Source organism: Callithrix jacchus, chromosome 4 (assembly GCF_049354715.1).
Source record: "Callithrix jacchus isolate 240 chromosome 4, calJac240_pri, whole genome shotgun sequence".
Classification (NCBI taxonomy): domain Eukaryota; kingdom Metazoa; phylum Chordata; class Mammalia; order Primates; family Cebidae; genus Callithrix; species Callithrix jacchus.
Window position 1 is genome coordinate 23,039,627 of NC_133505.1, and position 26,794 is coordinate 23,066,420.

Consider the following 26,794-nt stretch of genomic DNA (forward strand, 5'->3'; position numbering starts at 1 on the left):
GCAACCACTTCTCATGTCTGCTACCATCCTATACCAAGCCATGAGCACCTCTTGCTTGGGTTTACTTCAGTGAACATACCCACTGGTCTCCCAGCCTTGCTTCCTGGTCAATTCTCCACAGAGGCCAGGGTGATCCTTTTAAAACAGAAGTCAGATCATATCACTCCCCTGCTCAAAACCCTCCCACGGCCTTACACTACCTGATTGCATCTACTGCTTTCTCCCTTGATGAGGATGTCCTAGCCCTGTTTCTGGAAGATGTTACGTACAATTCTGCCTCAAGGCTTTGCAACTGCTGGTTGCTTTGCCTGGCATGTTCTTCCTTCCTGATATGCACACCATTCACCTTCTTCAAGTATTTGCTCAAATCGTGCCCCTCAGTAAGGTCTTTCCAGGAACCCTATTTTAAACTACAAACTCCCACATCTATTGACACTCTCACATCTCTGCATTATTTCTCTCCATAGAATTTACCACCTGCTTATATGCCGCTTTTTACTTATTTTGGTTAAGGTCTTATTTTCCTATCAAAATGTAAACTACCCAAATACAGAATTTGTCTATTTTGTTTTCTGCTATAGCCCTAGCAATTAAAATTCTCAAATTTTTGAGGAAAGAACATGCCAAATGATTGAATTTCGGAGCTAGGAACTGAGAAGTCCTAGCTCCAAAAAGAACATTAAAGATGAAGTGTAAGAGCATTACAAGTGATCACCGGTACACACAAGGGCAGAGTTGCAGTGAATGATTAAATCAACAGCCAGCTGAATTGTGAGTGAAATTCCCTTTATATAAACATGGCCCTCTAATCAGATGACCTCAGATGGGTCTCTGGTGCATATAGAGAAAGCAAAACCAATTTTCCCCTGAATGCCTCTGGACACTCATGTAAGAGTTACAGATGTTGATTACATTTAAATAGTGATCACGCTTCCAAAAACATATTTGTAGGAGAAAATATACAAAAATAAAAATGTACAAAGTTCTTCATTAGAATAATAGCTTAAATAAATCCTCTGTCAACACCAGACAGAGTCAGTGACTGGATCTAGACTCTAGAGCTTAGAGCTTTTTACATAATTACATGAAAACATTTGAATCAGTCTTCACAGACAGTGCCGTGAAGACAATTTGGTTAAAATCAATAAGCCATCTTCCAGATGCAGCTTAGGGTTCAGGCGAGAAAATGAACTGATGAAAATGACTGTACATAATACAGTTCTCATTCTATCTGCCTTTTTTCGTCTTGGCTGTCTTCTCTTTTCTTTTTTTCACATGTTTAGGAATTTTGTTTTTTCTTTTCTCTCTCTGGGCTTCCTTGACCATCTTTTTTCTTTCCTGTAAAAAACAAACAAACAAAAACAAATTTCATTCATTTGGAATATGTATTTTTTGTTTTTTTCCTTAGACAGGGTCTTGCTCTGTCACCCAGGCTGGAGTACAGTGGCGTGACCATGGTTCACTTCAGCCTCCACCTCCTGGGCTCCAGCAATCCTCCTACCTCAGCTCCTGAGTAGCTGGGACAAGTCTGCACCACCACACCTGGCTAGGTTTTTTGGGGGGTATTTTTTGGTAGAGATGGGGCTTTGCCAGATTGCTCAGGCTGGTCTTGAACTCCTGGGCTCAAGTGATCCGCCCACCTCAATCTCCCAAAATGCTGGGATTATAGGCATGAGCCACTAGGCCTACCTGGAGTATTATTATTATTATAACTAAACAAAATATAAATGAAGAATAAAAGTGAATATAATGTAAAAAAAAAAAAAAAGAAAGAAAATGATTATGGGTTGGTAGAGGAACTTGGGGTGAAAACTGTCTTTGAGCTTTTTCTTTTTAGAGACAGGGACTCACTCGTCGCCCAGGCTGGAGGACAGTGGCATGATCACTGTACACTGCAGCCTCAAGCTCCTGGGCTCAAGCAATCCTCTTGCCTCAACCTCCCTAGCAGCTGAGACTACAGGCATGAGCCACCATAACTGACTTTGAGCTTCCTTAATAGAAATTTGAAGACAGCCGAGCAGAAATATCCCTAAGAATGTTATTCAACGTTTGCAAATACTTTTCTTTACAAGTTCCGTATTCTAACAGAAATAAACATCAGAAAAAGACAAAATATTTGTTTCTAATAGAAATACGAGAAAATACGCTAGCAGCTGATTATGTTTCTCAGGAGTCTTGGGACCCACATTGCATAAGGTTTAAAGGATTGGACTAAGATGGAAGAGTAATAGTTACACTGCATTCAGTTAGCCATGTCTCTTATGTCTATGGCTGAGGATTAAAGAAATACAGAAGTCCCTTCTTATCCATGGGGGATATGTTCCAAGACCCTCAGTGGATGCTTAAAACCATGGATAGTGCCAAACCCTATATATACTATGCTTTTTCCTATACATACATACCTATGATGAGGTTTAACTTATAAATTAGGCACAGTAAGAGATCATAACTAATAATAAAATAGAATAAAAATATAATAAAAGTTATCTGAATGTGGTCTCTCTCTCTCAAAATATCCCATAGTATCATACTCATGTGACAGTAGCTTATTAATTGGCAGATGCAGCCTCTCCAGTAATTTTCCTATTTTTTAGTCCAAATCTATTCCGGAATCTGTGTAGCTATTCCAGTAAATGGCCTGGTGAATTCATTCCAGGGGAACTCTTGCTGAAACCTTTGAAACCTTCATATAGGCTCAGTGCTTTCTGGTGCAACATGGTGCCATCAAATGCTGGAAGATGTTTTTGTTTACATGTTTCAGCCACAAATTTAATGCCTTTTCCATCTTAACCAAGCAATTATCACATACTATGGCTCTTACTTTTGCAGTTTGGGATGAGCAAAACCAGCACAAACATCTTTTTCCTTCTTCACAGTTTCACAGATAAGACTCTCACCATAGGTCTCAGCAGCTTCAGCATATGATTCTTTTCCCTTTCCTTATTGATTTGAGACAGAATCTCACTCTGTCACCCAGGCTGGCATACAGTGGCATGATCAGTTCTGGGCTCAAGGGATCCTCTTGCCTTAGCCTCCCAAGTGTCTGGGACTACAGGTGCTCATCGGCAATGTTTTAACAGAGATAGGTATCACTTTGTTGCTCAGACTGGTCTCGAGTGATCATCCCTCCTTGGCCTCCCAAAGTGCTAGGATTACAGGTGTGAGTTCCTTGTTAAGAATGGTCACCTTTTCACTTAAAGGAAGAACTTTATGGCTTCCCTTAGGCATACCTGAAATTCCAACATCATTACTCTTGTAATTTATGGCTCTTATTAAGCAAAGTAAGGGTTACTTGCACACAGGCACCACAACACCACAGCAGCTGAACTGAGAGCCAAGACTACTCAATGACTAACGAGTGGGGAGTGTTGACAGTGTGAAGACGCTGGACAATGTGATGATTCACATCCCAGGCAGGATAGAGGAGGACAGCATGAACTTCATCACACTACTTAGGACAGTGTGCAATTTAAAACCTATAAATTGTTTACTTCTGGAATTTTCCATCCATTTAATATTTGCAAACGATGGCTGACTACAGGGAACTTAAACAGAAGAAAGTGAAAGCATGGGTGGGGGAACTATTATATAGTCGTTTAGATTCCAGAAACATCAGCTGGACTATAAATCTCCCTGAAATGGCTCTTCAGTATTTACCCTGGTCAGCTCCTTGTGCTTCATGTGAAATGTATTGAGTTTAGTGTGTGCTGTCTTTAGGCAATGACCAAGGTGCTCCAATGGCCAGCCCAATCTCTAGATAATGTTACCACTAAAAGTCAAGTTCACACTTAGCTATTTAAACTGTAATTAGAGGTACTTACCAATAATGTTTTCAGCCATCATGATCTAGCTAGATCCTTGAGCAAAGAAACGTGAGAGCGGCTGTGCTCCCACACTAAAGAAAAAGGGAGGCTGGGCGTGGGGGTTCACATCTGTAATCCGAGCACTTTGGGAGGCCAAGGCAGGTGGATCATGAGGTCAAGAGATCGAGATCATCCTGGCCAACGTGGTGAAACCTCATCTCTACTAAAAATACAAAAATTAGCTGTATATAGAGGCGCTCACCTATAGTCCCAGCTACTCGGGAGGCTGAGGCAGGAGAATCACTTGAACCTGGGGGGCGGGCAGAGGTTGCAGTGAGCCAAGATTGTGCCACTGCACGCCAGCCTGGATGACAGAGCAAGACTCCGTCTCTAAAAAAAAAAAGGGGAATGTACTTCATTGCTTACCTTTTTATCAATGTCGGGGTCAGTGGTGTGTTTCTTGGGGCGAGCATGATCTCCCTGCTCTTCAGAGTCTGTGTCAGAGCACTCAGAGCTTCCAATATCTTCTGAATCAGAACAAGTCTTTTCCTCCACTTGATTTTCTAGGAGTGCAGGGACCTTGAAATTATGAAAGAACCATGTTATTCTAAACCAATTAGTTATGTGTTGTTGTTAAATGTGTTAATGCCAGAATTCAGATTTTTGGTTTACAAATAATATGCTAAAACTTACATCCTGTACTGAAACATCAAAACGCCAGAATGAACATCAGGAAGGAAATATGAAAGCAGCCATTCCAAGTGAGGCTCAAGAACATACCTAAATGAAGGAACCAGGGCTTGACTGGGGGACCTAGACCAATGACACAGCTGTTCTGCTACTTTCAGCTAATTGGGAGCCTTTAGTTGGGATTGGGAAAGAGGTGAAATACACACAGAGGTAAAAAAATATAGATTTATACAGATAATTTCACAGCTGTTTTCCTGTGAACACATTTCTAGCAATAAACTAATCCAACTGAGAGGGAAAACAATATTCAGAGACGAGAAATTTTCATTACTTCCTGAAATTTAGCAGTTGTCTAATACAGTGCTTCCTAGTAGTTCTTAAGAGAGTAAGGGTTTCCTTTATATAAGAAAAAAAGACATATCTTTAGAAGTCAATTGTACACAAGATTTTCTAGCTCACTGCAATAAAATCTTCATGCTTTAGAATCCAAAGTGGAACTTCCTTATGACACCTTTTATTATAACTCAGAAATACAAAATACCAGAATTCCCCTAAAATTCATTCCACGGTTTGAATTAAATTCAAATCAGTTTGATTTTAAGAAAGCAAACTGTGATCCTTTATTTGAGTCTTCAATTAGGAAGATTTAAAAAGATAAAGACTGCTTTTATGACTGCCTAAGTTAGAATTACTTAATCCCTACCCTTCTAAAATGTAAAACAAAACAAGATTGTTTTAAGAAAAAAGAACATTACAGGAATCCAGCACAGCAGGACTGCTGAACTCCTGACACTGTTTTTTAACAAGTAATATCCTGGTAGGAGACCACATTCTATACTGTTTCCCTAAGCCAGTTGGAAAAACCATTAAGAAGCACAATGGCTACCATTAATAACCCCACAAATGACAACTAGGATACAAAAAGATAAATATCTCACCTGCAACAACAGAACAATTCAGAGACAGAATGAAAAATAAATCAATTTGTGTTTAGAAAGAACACAAAAAGGGCATTTCAGAAGATGTCCATGGACTTTGTAAGCAATTATAAAATTTGAACAAAATAGCATTAATGTAGTTCTAATGATATTAAATAAAAAATAACACAACTAGAGTTTTATATCCTTTAAAAGTGTTTTCACATAAACACACAGTAACACATGTTCTTCATACCTTCTGAACTCCTGACAAATCTTTCTTCAATCCTGTGACAGTTTGGTATAGAATCTTGTAACCAAAAGGAAAAAAAAAAACAAAACAATCAACACAAAACTAGACAGTGAAATATGCATATTGCACTATTAAGAACAATGTGAGCTAAATACTATCTCCTATGATTATAAAAAGGCATCTAAAATTAATCTCACTGTAACACAGGAAGTTTAGAATATGGACACTATTTCTGTCTACCAGATGTACTGGCCAAATCCAACCAGCCACCTGGTAGTTGGCTAATTTTTGTATTTTTAGTAGAGATGGGGTTTCACCATGTTGGCCAGGTTGCTCTCAAATTCCTGACCTCAAGTGATACACCCACCTTAACCTCTCAAAGTATTGGGATTACAGGCATGAGCCACTGCACCTGGCCTACCTGGTAGTTTTTACAGATAAACATTTGCAACCAGTTTGAAGATAGCAAACACAAACTTTTAGACCCAACTAAGCAAATATTATCTGCCCCTCATCAAATAATTCCATTCTTCTCTAGTATACTTGTATTACACAAACCTGTATTCAGTTATTATTAAAGTATTTCTAATTTCACAAATAAAAATTGAGGGTTTTTTCTTTTGTTACATAAGGACCTACGTAATCACTTCAATTTTGTTTCTTGGCTTGCAAAACCTAAAATATTTACTATCTGGCCCATTACCAAAAAGAAATTTTTCTTAAATGATGTATATTAAAGAAATATATGTAAAAGAACCTAATATAATAACCATTAATAGCCTAGATTTCTATCTGAATCATCTTGTTTCTATAATTATAGCTTGTTGGACTCATTCAAATGTGGTACCTCCTCTCATAAATTCCAAGGAATTCCCTTTACATTCAATGTGCACGTGAGTTAACACAGATGGAGCTAGTCATCTCACTAGTTCAGAAGCCAATATTCATGATTAGGGGAACTTAAAAGGCCCAAATAGGTTTGGGACAGGCCCCTAATACGCTGGAAGAGCTGCTTGCTATATACAAACCATGCTACTTACATTGTCTTGTTGGGCATTCATGGCCATGTCCTCTTCCTTCAATTTCATAATTATGTCCATATCCCTCTCATAATCTTTTACTTCATTCAAGGTTCTAGGAATATATGCTCGCTTAAACACCTAACAGAGAGGAAAAGCAAAATCAAAACTGTTATTCATATACTTCTCACATTCACACAGCATACTCATCCATCAGGTTACAGGGGACTCCATGTATTCATTCATCCCCAACACTGATGCTGGGCCATTCTGTCTGCACACACTGGTGTCCCATCTGTGCTGTGGTGTCCCAAAAGTAATGCTACTAATGATAGAACATTAAATTTTGCGTATGACTTACTGAAAGGAAGGGGAAAAAAAACATTAGAGCTGATTCAAGGCTATCCTTAGAGTAACACTTCTCCTTCGTGTTCCAAAAACCTTTTCTGAGCAGGAGGGAAAGGGGTAGAATTAGAGTTGGCAAGCACTGCCTGGCTATGCCTTACAAAACGCACCCAGCTGCTCCAGTGAAAAAGCTGGAGAACTGCCAACAAACGCAGGGCACCTCAGTCAACTGCTGAGAGCTGAGAATTTTTTTTAAAAGCCTACTATGGCTCCTTCACAAAAAAACACCCTGACTCATTTTTATCAAAGCACAGTATTTAAAATCTACAACATTTCTAGAATCAATATATAAGTCATTTAAAAACTCATATTTGCAAAGTAAAAATAGGCTTTTCCTTCTTGACTACTATATCCTAACAGGCTCTTTAAAAATTTTCTCCATCTAGGACAATAGGCTAACAAGTTGCGGAGTGGACCAATACAGTGAAATGTAAACTATCCAACTTGGCTCACTTAAATAATTTACCATAATACATCTCAAGGAAATATTACCATTATTTGAAAAAACTGCTTATCTATTTAAATCAAGTTTATGCTCTAATATTAAAACAAAAACAAAAAAATTAAAATATTAAAACAAAAAAAGACCTCAAAACACAAGTGTTGCCAAAGGCTGTAAATAGATAACAAACCCTACCTCTTCATCCACATGATCTTGGCTAGACCTTTCTTCCTTGGTCCTCTGAGATGCTATTTCCATGGCCTTGGAAAGAAAACAAAAATGACTTTCTTTTACATTCAAGCTGCAGAAGATACATCCACGCCCTGGTTTTGGTATAAACTTGTTCCACTCTTTGTAAGTATCACCTCCTCACATTTCTAAAGCACTTAGTGAGCTCTAATGGTACAGGTTAGCTTTCTAGCACAGACCTCACCAAAAAGTCTGCCATCAACCAAAAGTAACAGAATAAACCAAACTCTTCTAGCCTAAGGGGATTCCTAGCCCCCCTTTTTCAAAAGTTATGCTACTTTTACTAAATTCAAATAATTAGCAAAAGCATTTACTGAGGAATACAGAGACCTAAAGAAAGAATCAATCCTTAAATCCTAAGCAATTGTGAAGGCAATTGCAAAGAAGGCTGGCTGGCTGTAAATCTTGAGTGACATGGCTCTTTGGCTGCTGCAGTATAAACCACCAAAAACAGCTCTCTGAGCAAACAATGACTGAAACAAAGATGATAAAGATTCCAAAGGGTTCTTTTGGCTTGTAAAATTGAGTGTCTATTCTCTTCTCTATATAAAAAGAAAAAAAAATGTAGGAGCAGAGTCTTTTATTTAAGTTTAGACATAAAAATCAGGCTGACCTGGGCACAGTGGCTCGTGCCTGTAATCCTAGCACTTTGGGAGGCTGAGGCAGGTGGATCACCTGAGGTCAGGAGTTCAAGACCAGCCATGGTCAGCATGGTGAAACCCTGTCTCTATAAAAATACAAAAGTTAGCCAGGCATGATGGCAGGTGCCTATAATCCCAGCTACTCAGGAGGCTGAAGCAGGAAAATCGCTTGAACCCAGGAGGCAGAGGTTGCAGTGAGCCAAGATTACGCCATTGCATTCCAGCCTGGGTGACAGAACAACACTCCGTCTCAAAAAAAAAAAACAAAAACCTGAAAACCTGTGTAGAGGCATACATGCCATGTGTTCAAAACTCTGTAATTCAGAGACAAAAATTAAAATAGATAAACTGGATCACATCAAAATTTAAAACTTCTGTGCATCAAAGGATGAAATCAACAGAGTGAAAAGACAAATCACAGAAGAAATACTTACGAATCATATATCTGATATATCCAAAAAATACAAACAACTACAACTCAACAACAGCAAAAAACCCAATTAAAATAAAAGACATGGGGCTGGACACTGTGGCTCATGCCTGTAACTGCAGAACTCTGGGAGGCTGAGATGGGAGGACTGCTTAAGACAAGGAGTTTAAGACCAGATGAAAACACAGTGAAATCCTGTCCCAACAAAACGTAAAAGAAAAAAAAAAATTAGCTGGGAATCATGGTGTGCGCCCATAATACCAGCAGGCTGAGGCAGGAGGACTGCTTGAGTAGAAGGTTGAGGCTGTAGTGACCCAGGACTGTACCACTGTACTCCAGACTGAGTGACACAGAGGCCCGGCCTCTTTAAAAAAAAAAAAAAAAAAAAGACATTTCTCCAAAGAAAATATATAAACGGCCAAGAAGCACATGAAAAGATGCTCAACGTTACTAGTCATCAGAGAAACACAAACCAAAAACCAGAATAACATATACCTCACACTCATTAGGGGGTCTCTCATTGTCAAAACAAAACAAAACAAAACAAAAACAAAATAATGGGTGTTGATGGGGGTATGGAGATTAATAATAAGTGCTGATGATGATGTGGAGAAAGTGAAACCCTTGTGCACTGTAGTAGTAATGTAAAATGGTGCAGCCACTACAGTAAACAGTACGGTGGGTTCCTCAGAAACTTGAAAATAGAAATATCATTTGATCCAGCGATTCTACTTCTGGGTATATGTTCAAAAGAACTGGAAGCAAGGTCTTGAAGAGAGATACATCCATTTTCATAACAGCATTATTCAGAATAGTCAGAAGGCACAAGCAACCCGTATGTCCATCCACAGATGAATGGATAAACAAAATGTACTATATACATACACTGAACTATCATTCAGTCTTAAAAGAAGAAATCCTAGGCCAGGCTCAGTGGCTCATGTCTGTAATCCCAGCACTTTGGGAGAAAAAAAAAAGAGAGAGAGACTGGGCTTTACCATTGGCTGTTGGCTGTTTTGCTATATTTTTGACTCCTCATCTGTTAAGTAAGAAGGAAAAGGTCTCAGGAAGCTGTCAAAATGAATAAACTGCAGTAACCAATCTGAGTCCCTCAGAAGTGTCAAGCAAATGCAAATCATTACTGGTTAGCATCCCAAATCCAAACATCAAAAATCTGGAATACTCCAAAATCCAAAACTTTTTGAGCACCAACGTGATGCTCAAATGAAATGTGAAAAGAGCAGTGAGGAGTTTGGATTTTGATATTTGGGATGCTCAACTGGGGAAAGCTCAAGGAAAATCTTTCAAAATTCAGAAAAATCCAAAATCCGAAATACTTCTGGTCCCAAGCATTTTAGGTAAGAGATACCGAACCTGCACTGCTACTTTCTGTTCTTCCTTCCTCTCCCCATCTCACCTTTGAGAGATAAGCCTCCATGTTCTCATGTGTAATGGATGGATCTGTGACAAATTCAAAGAGCTCCCGCACAGTCATGACGGCAACACTGTGCTTCATAAAGAAATCTGTCAGAAGGAAAAACATTAATGATAAGCTTTTATGAGGAAAAAGGTTATTATTCCAATTACCTTTTAGAGAAACAAGGAGATAAAATTATATACCATCTCCCAGCAAATGGTTTAAGTGTCACTGCATCAAACAATTTAGTGAGAAAATTTTATGCCAACTGCTTATATGAGTACAAAACCAACAGAGACCAACGACCTGTTTCAAAAATTCCCATTTCTACTGACCATTGACATTGGCGCAGTCCTTTCTCAAGAACTCCAAGGCATGTGGGTGGTCGTGCTCCACCGACTGAGAAACATCAATGATATACACACCTCCACCGTGGTACCTGTTGGCCAGAGACACAGAAGCTGTGGGATGCTGGTACTTTACTATGCTTTTTGTTCAAAATAAATTCTCCTCTTAAGAGCAAGGGAAGTAATTCATAAAATGACCACGGTAGATAAGATGAGGCCATCTTGACTAACGGATGAAAACTGGGAAAATTTCCAAAGTCCATTCACTGTTATTGATCCAAGTGGTCAATTCCATGACTAAGGTCACTGAAAAAAGGAATCTTATCTTATACCATTTGGAAGCCAACAATAAAACTTCAGAAGGTGGTGTGACTTCTTGGACTGTGATTTCATCATTTTAAAGGATACAAAACAACTTACAGGCAGTTCCTAAGAGACAAAATACACTCACAGCATGTTAAATTCACTGAGATCTGCATGGACCAGTCTGGCATCCTGATACATTCTTCTCATGTATTGAATGACCTGCAGGTACAACTCCCGAGCCTTGGATTCTGATAACTGGATATTTTTCAAGAGTGGTGCAGGCCTTGAATTAAAAGAAAATGAACTAAGATAAAATGACCAAGAACATGTTTTCTCACTTCTTACTATACTGTTGCATGCCCTTCTCTTCTACAACTCATCATGTGAGCTGTATGTGAGACAATTTGCCTCAATGCAGATACACCAAGAAGGTACCAGCAAATAGATGCTTTCCCAACACACATCCCTCCAACACAGGACTAACTTGCTCCTCATGCTGAAGCATTTTCATACTTAAAAAGGTAGAATCAATTGATAACACTTATGCACTAATACAGTGGGAAAGATTCATAAAAGAAGCTATTCAAATTGAAATAATCATAGAGTGGATAAACTCAAAGCACTTAAAAATACATTTCTGAGAATGCAGTTATTAGGCCTTCCCTGTACTTACATGTCATCTTTACCGATAAAGCTCATGACAAGAACATGACTTCTTAACATGATTGGTTCTGGACATGGTATCTCTGCTGTGTTTAGCCTGTGATATTATAACAAATAAAAGGACAACTGAAAAGTTGAAAACGCATCTAAATAAACTACAATGACCGCAGTCACAAGATTAATATTGCTGTTAAAAAACAGCACCAAGGCCTCTTAAGTGTATTATAATATTTCATAAAGTCTAAGATGATTTTAAGTGGCACCACTATGTACCACCGAGAATGACAAAACACTAGCAATTAAGCTATTACTATAATCCTATAACCTGTAATTCCCAAACCAATTCCAGAGATGTTAAACTGAAAAAAATGTGCATCTTGCAATGGAGGAGATATGTCCACAATTATCTTTTGAGTTGATTAGCCTGAAAAATAGCTGGACTCATACCTAATAGCTTGTTGAGCACAAAAGACTTTCAAAATGAGCAGTACTTGATCAGTACTACACTATCCATGCATCACCTGTGTATAGCATATAAAGTCATGACATTTTAAATACTCCATAATTTTCAGAAAACTTCAATCTCAACTAGATGAGGCCTTTACCTGATAAAAAGGTGTCAGTGCAAACAAAGAATATATAAAAGTGTCCAAAACTGAACTGAAATAAGAAAAGGAAACTATGATAAACAGAGAGTGCATGACCTAACGAGATTTGCCTAGAACTCCAATACCTATGAAAATGTGACAGAGCATTATCACCACCTGATTGTGTCACTTTCCTGCTTACAATCCTATAACAGTTCCTTATTATCCTCAGTATAAATTCTTTTCTTTTTAAATTATACTTTAAGTTCTAGGGTACATGTGCAGAACATGCAGGTTTGTTACATAGGTATACACGTGCCATGGTGGTTTGCTGCATCCATCCCCCCAGTCATCTATATTAGGTATTTCTCCTAATGTTATCCCTCCCCAATCCCCCGATCCCTGCAATCCCTCCCCTAGCCCCACCACCCCAACAGGCCCCAGTGTGTGATGTTCCTCTCCCTGTGTCCATGTGTTCTCATTGTTTAATACCCACTTATGAGTGAGAACAGGTGGTGTTTGGGTTTCTGTTCTTGTGTCAGTTTGCTAAAAATGATGTAAGTACATGTAAGTACAGCTTCATCCATGTCCCTACAAAAGACATGAACTCATCCGTTTTTGTGGCTGCATAGTATTCCATGGTGTATATGTGCCATATTTTCTTTATCCAGTCTACCATTGATAGGCATTTGGGTTGGTTCCAAGTCTTTGCTATTGTGAACAGTGCTGCAATAAATGTTTTCAATGGCTTCCAAGGCCTTCCGAATTATCTAGCTTTGTGGAATAAGTATGAATTGTGGCAGTAATCTTCTGTAATGGATGCTCAGAATAGAAAACAACAGAATAGCAAACAATCTCTATTTGTCCAGAAATGTGTTGTCTCTGCTTACTTCAGCAGATATAACAAAAATGAAGCCCTAACAAGTCCCTACATTTGGGCAGAACCACACTGGGATCTGCCGGGAGGAAGGGCTGATGCTCAAGTGCAGAGCACAGGACAGATACACACACGCCCCGGACAGTCACCTGATTAAGTTCCTCATTTCTTTTTCTGCCCAAGTTTTCACCATTTTCCTAGGGTTTCCTTTACAATAGCCATGACGAAATCTTGAATAAGAAAAATATTTATTATTTAAATCATTCCATTATTGTTTTAGGAAACAAAAGTTAAACCAACTGGAGGGAAAAATCTGAACTTACCTGAATTCCCCACTTACATACTTATCCCGATCTTTGAACACCAAAATAGAAGTTTTATAAATTTTGATTGCTCTGTTCTCTCCATTTGCTGTGTTAGCATGGTATACATTAGCCTATTTTAAGTCAAAAACCAAGAAAATGAAGTTTACATTAAATAACTAGTGTTACTTTTTCAATCAATTTGATTCTAACCTCAAAGTCAAGTGAACTAAAGGAACATGAATAAGAAATACCACTGCCTTTTGAAGATGTGAATTAAAATATGAAATATTATATCAAAAGGACAGTAAATATAGCTCCAGTATACAAATATAGTCATGTGCCACATAACGTTTTAGTCAGTGACAGGTAACAGACTGCATATATGAGGTGATCCCATAAGATTATAACAGGTATTTTTACTGTAACTTTTCTACCTTTAGATAAATATTTACCATTGTGTTACAACTGCCGCAGTATTCAGTACAGAAACCTGCTGTACAGATTTGTAACCTAGGAGCAATAGGTTATACCATATAGCCTAGGAGTGCAGCAGGCTATACTATCTAGGTTTGTGTAAGTACACTCTACAATGTCTATGATAATGACAAATTTGCCTAATGATGTATTTCTCAGAAAGTATTCATTAAGCAATGCAAGACTGTACAGTAAAATCCAATTTAAATATATGGGAGAAGTGGTTTCAAACTTTTTTTATATCTCAAGTATATGCAAAATAATTAAAGACATTCTTAAATCCAGTGATTTAGGCCAGGTGTAGTGACTCATGCCTGTAATTCCAGCACTTTGGGAGGCCAAGATGGGCGAATCACTTTAGGCTAAAAGTTTGAGACCAGCCTGGCCAACATGGCAAAACCTTGCCTCTACTAAAAATGCAAAAATTAGCTGGGTGTGGTGGTGCAGGCTGTAGTCCCAGCTAGTCAGGAGGCTGAGGCAGAATTGCTTGTACCTGAGAGCCAGAGTTTGTAGTGAGCCGAGAACATACCACTATACTCTAGCCTGGGAGACTGTCTCAAAAAAAAAAAAAAAAAAAAAAGACTCTGTCAAGACTCTGTTTAAAAAAAAAAAAATTTTTTTAATCCAGTGATTTATAAATTGAATTTTACTGAGAACTGCTTCCAGCAGAATGGGTTTTACACTTTTAAAGAATTTCTTTAAAAAAAAAAAAAAAATCAATAAAAACTATATGGGAGCTACAATACTCATACATATTTATTGGTTGGCCCTTTCAAGGGTCTGCAGACCCCTGCCATTATAGATGAGATAAGTAAATCATGGTAAGAGTTTCCTTCAAGCCAGAGAAGTCCATTTTGAGTCAAAAGGATTTCAAAGTCTTCTCTAACAAACAGAAAACAGTATATCCATATGTAAAGAAAGAAATAAGAAAGATTTGCTGACTCATAGAAACATAACCATAAACCCCTGGCCCCATGAGTAATTTATTTTATTAGAACTCAGGCCTATAATAATCTGAGCATCTCAACTTACTACTGGGAACAACTAGTTAGACTCAATGATACAATGCAGCAGCAGTAGTGAAAAGGCTTAGTCATAGGTATAACTTCCTCTCTAACCATAAATATTAATGTGTATAGCTTTGTTTTTCTTTCTTTTTCAAGGCATAATGCAGTACTAAGTGCCATCGTTTCATTTGGTATCTGAAATAAGAAAACTAAATATTCAATCATCCAAAGAGGAGCTCACTTCTTTCCCCGTGCTAATGCAGCCATTTATCTCTGTTATGATTCCTCTAGTCAACATCTTAAACAAAATCATTCTTGTTCTGGGATCCAACACCTAAAAAGAAATGCAAAAATTGAAAAGTTCTGAAAGACAGTACCCAATCTTTCTCATTAAAACCTGTGATGATTAATAAACAGCAGAGCTTAACTGTACTACACTACCCTGGTTGACCAAATGAGAGTCACTATTTGGGACTTTTATTCACTCTAATTGTTAATCAGTAAAATGTCAGGTAAAGGCCATAGGAACCAAAGGCAACCAAGTAACAAGTTCATCCAGTCATGGAAATCAAAGGTTACCAAGTCCAAGGGAAGCAGAAATGAACCCTAGGCTATTAGCTAGTAAAAATATAATGTAAACTACATAAATAGTATTACATGTTCTAGTCACTACACTGAATGTAAAAAGAATCAGGTGAAATTATTTTAATATATATTTTTAACTCAAAATATCTAAAATGCTATCTGTTCAACCTGTATCAATACAAAAAAAAATCATCATTGAGAGAATCCTTGTTTTTGACACTAAGTCTCCGAACTCTGGTGCGTCTTTTGCATGTATAGCATATCTCAAGTGCCCAGTGGTTATTGCCATGGACAGGCGGCTTTAAATTAGGGGTCAGCACTCTCTGGCCCATGGACCAAATCAGGCCATAGCTTGTTTTTCCTTAGCCTGCAAGCTAAGAATGCATTTTACTTTTAAAGGATTGCTTTGAAAAAAAAAATCAACAGAAATTACATGTGAGCCACAACGCTCACATGTATTTACTAGTTGGTCCTTTCAAGAATCTGCAGACCCCTGCCACTATAGATGAGTAAATCATGGTAAAAGTCTCCTTCAAGCCAGAGTAGTCAATCTTGAGTAAAAAGGATTTCAAAATCTTCTCTAACAAACAGAAGGCAGTGAATTTAAAGGCTGTTCTTGTTCATCTCAGAAACTAAAGCAGCCAAATATTTGTATGCAATTTCTGAGGATACCAATCTAGGCCCTCTAGCCCCATGGGGCGAGACAGTATAAACTAGCCAAACTCAACTATGCTTTACCTTCAATGAAGTGGCTAGTGTCACACCAGAAACCTGAGGTTAATATAAACAAAAGCACCTGGGCAGACTATAGGACTAAAAGCCAAACCACAACCATTGCAACTAGAGAAGAATGAAAAGGCACTAATTTCCATTCCTTCTCTACTGCACAGATAAGCAAAGAGGGGAAGGCAGCTGGCTGAGCCTCTAGGTACAGAACTGTGCGTCTGCAAAGTTGGCAGTCACACAAGTAAGGGGCATAGGAAGAAATGACGTAAGAACAAAACAGGGAAAAACAAATGATAAATTTATAGGCAAGCATATATTTTACATAGACACCTGAAGACTCAAGCTATGTACCCTATCATTCAAAATTAATTTTGAAAGAAAAAGAGAATTTTCTGCCAAAAATAACCCTAAAGTTACTTAGGGTCTTTAAAACTTAAGGCTATCTCATCTTTGTGAGGTAAATCATACTTTGTTTTCAATTATGAAAATAAATCACAAAATAAACTAGAGGACAATGAAGACACAGACCCCAGACCCTGCTTCTGTCTAATGGTGGAATTTGGAACATATGTTTGTGTGTATGGGTGGGGGAGAGGAGCGGTAGGTGGCAGAGGCAATGTTCTGACTCTTTTTATCACTTTCTTCGCATCAAAAATCTGGGCCAAGGCTAACATCCAATCACATTCTTTTGTATGCAGGAAAATTAGGGGCCAATTTTTCTCCATTCTTGAATAGAAAGAATAAAACAAGCATAATTTCTAAGCAAAGAAAGGATTTCTAATTGGAAATTTGAAGACGTTATCTGACCCTCTCTCTTTCACATCCACCCTTCCTGCTTTGTGGCAGATAACCTACCTATCTTCTGGGAAAGCTCACATGATTCCTATGGACCATTCCTGAAAGACTGCTAGTCTGATAATCTCTCCAAGAAGGGGAAAGCATCCTATGGTGGCTCTGCAAGGCCACTGAAGGACCATGACTCTAATTCATCCAATAGTTCTATAAAAGCAAAATGTGCATCTCTAAACTCAAAACTATAAAAGGAGTAATTTTAACATTAGCATTAAGCAAAAAGAATAAAAAGCAAACTACAATTCAAAGAGAAAAGAAATGCTAATTAAAAAGAAGAGTTTGCAACACATTGAAATTGTACCTGTTCTACAGTTGCTCTGTCTGCCTTATCTTTGATGCGATACCTAACCAAAAACAAAAACGTATAGTTAACACATTCAAAATTCAGTCAGAAGCCAAAATGAAGTTTCTAAATATCGGTAATTTTGTAAAAATTCCTAAGTAAGTCGTTTCTTTATATAACAGATTTTATGACATGACTGTAGATTTTTCACTACTCAATGAAACTTTCTTCATTTCCCCTGAATATGCAAAATTCAATTCTGTATTTCGGCAAAAGGAGTATGTATGCAGTGAAGAGAAAAATTTAATCATATTTCAGAAGTATCAAAGAGCAGCCAGGGTAAAGTAAACTATGCTGGAAAAGAGAAAACACTGAGTATATGTGTACTGTCCTTCAAATCTTTAATGATTCTATTAGTACAGAATTAAAGTCTTGCCTTTTCGTTTTTTTGTTTTTGTTTTTGTTTTTGTTTTTGAGACGGAGTTTCGCTCTTGTTACTCAGGCTGGAGTGCAATGGCGCGATCTCGGCTCACTGCAACCTCCGCCTCCTGGGTTCAGGCAATTCTCCTGCCTCAGCCTCCTAAGTAGCTGGGATTACAGGCATATGCCACCATGCCCAGCTAATTTTTTGTATTTTTAGTAGAGACGGGGTTTCACCATGTTGACCAGGATGGTCTCGATGTCTTGACCTGGTGATCCACCCGCTTCGGCCTCGTAAAGTGCTGGGATTATAGGCCTGAGCCACCGCGCCCGGCCCGCCTTTTTGTTTTTTAAAGAGATAGCATCTCACTATGTTACCTAGGCCAGACATTGACTTCTGAGCTCAAATATTCCTGCTGCCTCAGCCTCCACATAGAATTAGTTGTTTACAAGGCCTTCTCTTTAGAGTCATTCTCTAAGACACAAGTTTTTTGTTTTTTAAAATCATTTCAAGACAGTCTTCAAATGCAAACTCTGATTTGTTTCCGCTTATACACTGAGTGTGACTCCACCTAGCACACTAACCTAAACTAATAAAAGTTTCAACACAAAGATTCAGACACTGAAGAAATAACAAACGACTATGGTGTATCTCAAAAAGCTGATACCTCTTGGACATAGCAATAAATCGGAAGAAAGCTGGCTTTTAAGTTCACTTCTCACAGTTAGCTGTATGATTTTAGTGTCGTTTTCTAGAATATAGTGATAGTACTTTAGAGTTATTAGCATATAAAGGAAGTTAGCCAGATCTTAAACAATTGGTTTTGAGAACAGAAGTGTAAACAGAAACAGTTCTCAGTTACATCATTATTTAATTTACAGTCTTCCCTTAAATTTTTAAAAATACTTCATGGGAAAGAATAATTCTTTTTTTTTTTTGAGACGGAGTTTCGCTCTTGTTACCCAGGCTGGAGTGCAATGGCGTGATCTTGGCTCACTGCAACCTCCGCCTTCTGGGTTCAAGCAATTCCCCTGCCTCAGCCTCCCAAGTAGCTGAGACAACAGGCACGCACCACCGTGCCCAGCTAATTTTTGTATTTTTAGTAGAGACGGGGTTTCACCATGTTGACCAGGTTGGTCTCGATCTCTTGACCTCGTGATCCACCCGCCTCAGCCTCCCAAAGTGCTGGGATTACAGGCTTGAGCCACCGCGCCCAGCCACACATTTTAGTTTAAACTGAAATCCACAAACACTGTTCCCCTCATGAGAACATATTTGTAAATTTCATGAGATTATAGTTTTACTATGTATTTTTAAAAATTCATTAATTTTTATTTTATTTATTTATTTTTGAGCTAGAGTCTCACTCTGTCGCACAGGCTAGAGGGCAGTGACACAATCTTGGCTCACTGCAACCTCTGCCTCCCAGGTTCAAGTGATCCTCATGCCTCAGCCTCTCAAGTAGCTGAGACAACAGGCACGCACCACCGTGCCCAGCTAATTTTTGTATTTTTAGTAGAGACAGGGTTTCACCATATTGGCCAGGCTGGTCTCAAACTCCTGGCCTCAAGTGATCCACCTACCTCAGCCTCTCAAAGTGCTGGGATTACAAGCATGAGCCACTACACCCAGCCAAGATTCATTAATATTTTTAATTCACAAAGGCATAGGCTATCCACTAAGGAAAAAACACACACACACACACACACACATACACACGAAAGAATGATTGGTTTAAGTATACAAATGAACAACCTCTGTAAAAGAATTATGATCAAGATGCTGTTTAATCTAGATTAGTCTCTGTCATCCATGCTTATTATTAAAATATTACTTACATATCTGCTTCCTTTTGTCTAGACTTTTCGGTGACTTTATTTATGACAGAATCAGTAACATTTAGCTTATCTAAAATACAAGAAACCCACAATGTAAACAATATGTAAGACAAAAAGACATTAACAGAGTTGCTGAACGGGGTATTTCTCCCTCTTCCTTCTCTTCTATACTTTCTAAATATTTTATTGTAGATAGAATACAGTTTAGTAATGAAAACAGTTTAATGTTTTTCAAGGTAGGAACTAAACAGTGTTTCCTTCATAAGTGTTGTCACTGTCTTCACTACGGCTGTAATAACTGAATTCCAGTTGCAGAAATTCTTCAAAAATACTATATTTGCATAATAAATTTCAGACACTTGCTAGTATTCCACATGACTAACATATCTGTCTGAATTTAAAGTTTAATTCTAAAAACTTGTTTCTCTTCAAGTTATAATAGGCAAAGAAGACCCTAAAACACATTAATTTAGCATGCAATGAGAGCTTACATGAGAAACACTGTGCTAGGTTTAGAGTGAAGAGGCCCAAGAATAGAAAAATGGCCTTCCTTCCTTCCCTCCCTCCCTCCATCCATCCCTCTCTTGCATTTTCTAAGAAGTGATCATTCAAATCAACATTTTGATGCCTAGCTATGAACAGGTCACTAAATAATTAACACCTATATACAAAGTCTCTAGTGAAACAAAATGTAACTATATTCAATACCCTAGTATTTTCAACATCCTACTATGAGATAACCCCATTACAAAATCTAAAACAGTGTGGGCACAGTGGCTCACACATGTAATCCCAACACTTTGGGAGGCCAAGGTAGGTGGATCGCTTGAGCTCAAGAGTTCAAGACCAGCCTGGTCAACGTGGAGAAACCCTGTCTACAGAAAATACAAATTAGCCCCGTGTGGTGGTGTGCACCTGTGGTCTCAGCTACTTGGAAGGCTGAGGTAGGAGGACTGCCTGAACCCCGGAAGTGGAGGTTTCAGTGAGCCAAGACTGTGCCAGTGCACTCCAGCTTGGGTGACAGACTGAGACCCTGTCTCAAAAAAAAAAACTTAAACAGAACAGGCAATAACTTAAATGGGTTTTTATAACATTATATTCCTACAAGTGGGAAAACAACTAAAATAGCATAAGCTAAAGTCTATTCCTAAAGTTATGTTTTTAAATCACTAAGATTCAAATTTTCTCTAAACATTATTGAGTCAGTAACACTTGAATACATTCATTTTTCTTTTTCTTTCTTTTTTTTTTGAGACAGACTTTCACTCCTATTGCCCAGGTTGGAGTGCAATGGCACAATCTCGGCTCACTGCAACCTCTACCTTCCAGGTTCAAGGGGCTTCTCCTGCCTCAACCTCCCAAGTAGCTGGGATTACAAGCATGCACCACCACACCCAGTTAATTTTGTATTTAGTAGAGAGAGGGTTTCACTATGTTGGTCAGGCTGGTCTCAAACTCCTGACCTCAGGTGAGTCACCCACCTCAGCCTCCCAAAGTGATGGGATTACAGGCGTGAGCCACTGCGCCCGGCCTTCATCTGATAAAATTATACACTTAATGGTTTTTGAAAAATGTCCTCTTATCCCAGGAAAATAATATATTTTGTAAACTCACCTAAATTAATTTTATTCTCAAATTTCCGTAAGACTTTGTCTGCTGGAGTAGACATTTTGGCTGAACTGCTGTTGGAGGTCTGTCGATTTGCCTAGAAGAGATGAGTTCCAGAGTCTAAGGTACTAGTTGTAAACACAAACCTAAGATTCACCATCACATTTCCTTACTTCATAGTTAGCTATTAAAGCGTCAATACTTAGAGGACTACCTTAAGGAAAGGTAAGAGTCAATCAAATTGGCTCAAAATTTTTTTTAAAGAACATTTGAAACAAAAGGTTAAAGTTATTGACTAAAACAAAGAGTCTGCATAATCCTTTTTTTTTTAACTTCTCTGTGATTCCTCTTTAAAAATAACAGACTAAAATTAAATGTATTTTTCTAATTTTTTTTTTTTTTTTTTTTGAGACAGAGTCTTGCTCCGTTGCCCAGGCTAGAGTGCAGTGGGGCAATCTCAGTTCACTGCAACATCTGCCTCCCCAGTTCAAGCTATTCTCCTGCTTCAGCCTCCCGAGTAGCTAGGATTATAGGCACCTGCCACCAAGCCTGGCTAATTTTTGTATTTTTGGTAGAGACAGGGTTTCACTATCTTAGCCAGACTGGACTCGAACTCCTGACGTTGTGATCCACCCTCCTCAGCCTCCCACCAAAGTGCTGGGATTACAGGCGTGAGCCACCACAACCAGCCTATTTTCCTAATTTGACTGGTTTATAGATTTAAAATTTGACTATGTTCATTTACCCCCAAAGTATATAATAAAGAGCTAAGATCAACGTTAAGCTGGTTCAGAATTTCATTTTGGGCCCAATGTCTAAAGAAAGAGAAAGATTAAGAATAAGGCTTAGCACTTAGACTGGTGCTATGTACAAACTTAAATAATGAAATTGCTCAAAGAAGTCACCAAAACAAAATGATCTGAAAATGAGAAATTTCTTGTTACTTAAAATGTGGTTATTTAAAAATGCATGCATTCGGGTCCATGATACAGCCATTTTATTGTTGTTGTTTTTTGAGACAGTCTCACTCTGTTGCCCAGACTGGAGTTCAGTGGCTTAATCTTGGCTCACTGCAACCTCCACCTCCTAAGTTCAGGCAATTCTCCAGCCTCAGCCCAGGAAGCTGGGATTACAGGCTCCAGCCACCACGCCTGGCTAATTTTCGTAGTTTTAGTTACAGACAGGCTTTTGCCATATTGGCCAGGCTGCGAAACTCCTGATTTCAGGTGATCCACCCACCTCGGCCTCCCAAAGTGCTGGGATTACTGGGGTGAGCCACTGTGCCCAGCCGACATAGCCATTTTAATAGTCAAAGGAAGACTATTGGATTAACCTTTATGCTTTAGGAAGATGTACCATTTTTATCCTATGGCCCTACAAACTCCTAACACACTCGGTACTTACAGTATGAGAAGCAGCTGTACATGGTTTGGTAACTTGTTTTTTGCACATGGTAAATAATCATAAACATATTCCTATCTCATTAATAGTCTTCCATTACAACATCTTAAAAGATGTATCATGCCTCATTGTGTGAATCAGTCCCACAGCATGTTTAATCCAGTTCAAGGTTGTTTCCAATGTTCCTCTATCATAAACAATCCTGGAGGATCATTCTTGTAACTAAGTCTTTGCACACTCATAGAATTGCTAAGTCAAATTATTCTGAAGTTTTTAAAGTTTTTTATCACATACTAGTTTATCCTACAAGTAAGTACACCTATTTACTTGACCATCAATGATATATTTTGTCTTTACCAGTTTCAAAGATGAAGAAATGGCATCTCTACAAATTTCTTTAATTACTAATGAGGCTAAACTTTTTTACCATATTTCCCAGCCATTTGTAGTAAACTGCCAATTCATGCCGTTTCCCATGCAGATTTTAAGCTCACAATCTCATGAAACCTTAAATAACTTTTTAAATTTACAGATTCTAGAAAGAATCCATACCCAAGAAATTATCAGAAACATAGAAAGGATGAAAAGTGAAAATCAGTAAAGGTTGTGGCTATAGGACAAGGTAACATGAAGAAAATATTTAGTTATTCAATTCCAGATTCATAAAACAGCTTTTTAAAAAAGAAGACATAAGCAGACTATGTAAGGATGTGCAGAATCCTTTATAAAATACCTGTGGGTTGCTTCCTCCATTCCGGGAACAGCCCTTGGTAAGTTTTCCAACTCCTTCATCCCAGTCCCAATCATCGTCATCATCGTAACCCTCCTCCTCCTCATCTTCTATTTCACCTTCACCATTCTCATTCACATTGTCTTGAAGGTCTGCAAACAGAAGGTCATCCTTCCCTTTGACTGTCTTCGAGTCTCTGTTTTCACTAGAAATAATAATGTTTTATTATTTCATAACAGAATTTACACACACCCTAACTGAACTCACATGTTTAATTACTTATGAGTTTAAAATATTGATAAACCTAAAATAGATTATATATTTATATACAATACACCTTCCAATAAGCTCCATCTTCTTAAAACCACGTTCTCCTGTTTTCCGGTTCTCTTGCAGCTGTTTGCTCATTCTCCATGCCCAAATCCTACTAGTCAAGAAGCACATCATGTGTTAAATCTGGTTCTGCCTTAGTGAAGTTAGAATTTACATTGTTGTCTTCTCTGCTAAATAAACAATGCAGACCGGTATGCCGGACTTGACTCTAAGAAAATCATTCACAGAGTTGCTTTAAGAAGAGGAAAATTTTTCTGTTAAAAAAAAAAAAAAAAAAAAAGACAGAGGGAAAAAAGGCCGGTGCAGTGGCTTGCACTTTTTATCCCAGATACTTGGGAGGCTGAGGCCATAGGATTCGCTTGAGCCCAGGTGTTCATGGCTACAGTGAGCCATGATTGTGCCACTGTACTCCAGCCTGGGCAACAGACTGAAACCCTGTCTCTTTAAAAAAAAAAAAAAAAGCTTTCTGACAAAATATTTGGGAATAAGTCTAAGGCAGCCTTACTTTGAACTTGATAACACTTTGCAACAAAAGAAGTTACATCAAGCTTTATGTTCCACAAAGAACTCCAAATCATCCTTGTTCGTGATGGGAAGAAATGATGAATACAGGGGCCAGGCACTATAAATGAGTGAAGTAGGCTGCACGATAGAAGTGATAGAAGTGGGCGCGGGCAAACTGGGAAAAGAGGTCTAGGGTAAAGGGAGTACAACTAGTAAGGGTTTTCTTTTTTTTTTGGCCATATGAGGATTCAGGCCTAGTGTTATCAGATTTTAATTTTTCAAGAGAAGCTAGGAAGTCTGGATTTCTGTGTAAAAATCTATCCCTTAACTGGCATAGTCAATTTTCACAAGTAACTGTGCATACCAAACAAAACATGTCTTCAGGCCAAATTCAACAGGGGACTATCAGTTTTGACCTCTCCTGTACAGAATAAGGACAGAAACCATAAAAAAGCAGCTGATAATATGAGCTACCAGCTGAAAAACAGACATGAGTTTAAGTAAATTCAGATTATCAATCCCAATTTATTAATTAGCCGTGGCTCCGAGGGCTCCCATGGACACATGGAAGAAGAGAACAGATAATCATTAAACACTTGCTATTTACCAGGACTTCATACATATGCTCCATAGATTGATAGTAGAATTGCCTAGAGAGGCATGTTAAAGTTGTAACTTTGACAGATAATTCTTCATTGTGGGACACCGTCTTCTGCGCTGTAGGATGTTTAGCAGCAAACCTCTGGCCTCTACCTACCAGATGCCACTAATGCACCACCACCTCCAGCTGTGACAAATAAAGACGTCTCCAGAAATTGCCAAAAGCCCCTGGGTAGAGGTTGGGATGCAACATTTTCCCTGATGGAAAATCACTGGTGTATCCTTACAATACCCTGGGGTGGATGGTAAATTAGTGCCCTCTTATTACCATTAACTACCCATCAGCTGTGCTGGCTATGTTTCTTCTGCTGCTTAACTTCTTCCCTAAGGCTTTCTGTACACTTCTCTGGAACCATAAAACTGGAATGCCCTTCCCCTTTCTCTGGCTAACCCCTACTCATCCTTCAAGTATCAGCTCACTATCACTTGCTTAAGGAAGCCTTCCTTATTTTGCACCCACTTCTCTTTTGTATTACTTACCAAATTCTAATACAAATAGTTTGTCTAATTATTTAATAATTTCGGTTTCCCCTGCCAGGATGCAAGCTCTGGGTCATGCAGGATGGTGTTTACCAATGCCTCCCTACCACCCAAGACTAGATCTGACACACAGAAAGCAGTCAACATACATATATTTATTAAAAACATCCCCAATAATTAATAAAATCTACATGTAATGAATGATCACTGTAAACATAAAGTACAAACTGTTTTCCTGGAATTCCAAAATAACTCCAATATGTTTCATTTAGCTTGTAGGCAGGAGTTATCCTTCATTCCTCTTTCCCCAGACTCCACGACCAAACTACCACCAAACCCTACCACTTCTACCTCCAAAAACATATCTTTAGGATCCGAGCTCTAGTCCCCACCATTTTGAATCTGATTACCTTATTACTTCGAACTGATCTCTCGGCTCCACTCCCGCCCTCCATGAACATCATCTACATAGAAGCATGATTCCTTTAAATCGCAAATTAAATAATGTCATTCTTCTGCTAAAATCCCTCCTATGGCTTTCCATAAGACCCAGATTAATATCTGAACTGTTCACCATCGCCTGTAAGGGTCTCCATGATCTGGCCCCCTTCTTACTTCTCTATCAACACCCTATCAATCTTCTCAACTACCTTCACTGCTCTAGGCACTCTGGCCTCGGGGCCTTTGCGCTTGCTGTCCCTTCTGTGTGAAATACAGTTCCCTCTGCTCTTGCCAAGATTAGCTCTTTGTCATTAAAATCTGGACTTAACCTTTCCCTACCCATTCAGTCAGCACTTAGTATATTAAACGGCTTGCATAGTCGAATCGTTATTTGGTTTTTAAATGGTGTGCCCTCCCTTTCATGTAGAAGGTAAAGTTCCATGACATCAGGAACTTGGTTCGTCTTGTTCATCACTATCTCCGGCGCCCAGGACAGAACGTGATACATATTAAGTGTTCAGTATTTGTTGAACGCTACATGTGGTTAAAACGCAAACACCTGTGTTTCCTAATCGCTATCCCCAATTCTGCCTCCCAGTGACGCTAACCAACCTGGGAACCGCAGACTCCCTTGACAAGTGGCTTTCACTAACTCTGCGATGAACTGGGAGAAAGATCCGGCTGGGATGCAGAAACAGGCAAAATGTCAAGACGCTGAGTGCTGAACTGCTAGTCTTCCTCTAAACCACAAACAAGAGTCCACTGCTCACGGGGGTGGACAAGGAGAGAGCAGTAACCAGACCCAGTGCACTGTACAGTCGCCTACCTGTCGGAGGAGTCCGCGTCGTCGAACTGCCCGGGGACCACCCTGCTCATGAGCAGCCGCCGGTAGTCCATGATTGAAAGGAGCCGCGGGAGGCCGCCGCTCTGCACTGGGACAGAAACGGCTCAGGCGGATGTACCCGCGACCGATCCAACGGCTTCGGCGTGAATCTCGGCCTTACAAACCATTCAGAAGCCAACAGTAGCCACCACGTGCAACGGGAAAACCTGACCAACAGATACGCCGCTGACAGATAGGCCGCCCTGGCTCCCCAACC

The 26,794-nt window shown here is 38.9% G+C and overlaps 1 protein-coding gene across 2 annotated transcripts; it reads right to left on the reverse strand.

Moving 5' to 3' along the window:
- Positions 1 to 769: 769 nt before the first annotated feature.
- On the reverse strand, positions 770 to 26,794 carry RIOK1 (RIO kinase 1). 2 transcript variants are annotated; one of them, XM_078368424.1, is made up of 18 exons: positions 26,521 to 26,794; positions 23,614 to 23,700; positions 23,280 to 23,481; positions 21,152 to 21,242; positions 19,538 to 19,607; positions 17,297 to 17,339; positions 15,074 to 15,166; positions 13,370 to 13,482; positions 13,196 to 13,276; positions 11,593 to 11,679; positions 11,065 to 11,202; positions 10,602 to 10,705; positions 10,267 to 10,373; positions 7,725 to 7,790; positions 6,704 to 6,823; positions 5,667 to 5,720; positions 4,230 to 4,382; positions 770 to 1,338 (listed from the first exon to the last, which is right to left on the reverse strand). In XM_078368424.1, the coding sequence occupies exons 1-18, from the start codon at positions 26,589 to 26,591 to the stop codon at positions 1,228 to 1,230; spliced, it is 1,791 nt and encodes a 596-aa protein (XP_078224550.1). In that variant the 5' UTR covers positions 26,592 to 26,794; the 3' UTR covers positions 770 to 1,227. The 2 variants fall into 2 exon arrangements, with proteins under 2 accessions (XP_078224550.1, XP_002746291.1); XM_002746245.6 differs by lacking the exon at positions 23,614 to 23,700.

What these genes read in the sequence shown, in the direction of transcription:
- RIOK1 (XM_078368424.1), bottom strand. Translation starts at nt 26,591, where the DNA reads ATGGACTACCGGCGGCTGCTCATGAGCAGGGTGGTCCCCGGGCAGTTC. An exon ending in GACGCGGACTCCTCCGACAG is followed by an intron (nt 23,701 to 26,520) that starts GTAGGCGACTGT and finishes CTTGACTAGTAG; the next exon opens with GATTTGGGCATGGAGAATGA. An exon ending in TGAATGCCCAACAAGACAAT is followed by an intron (nt 5,721 to 6,703) that starts GTAAGTAGCATG and finishes TTTGGTTACAAG; the next exon opens with ATTCTATACCAAACTGTCAC.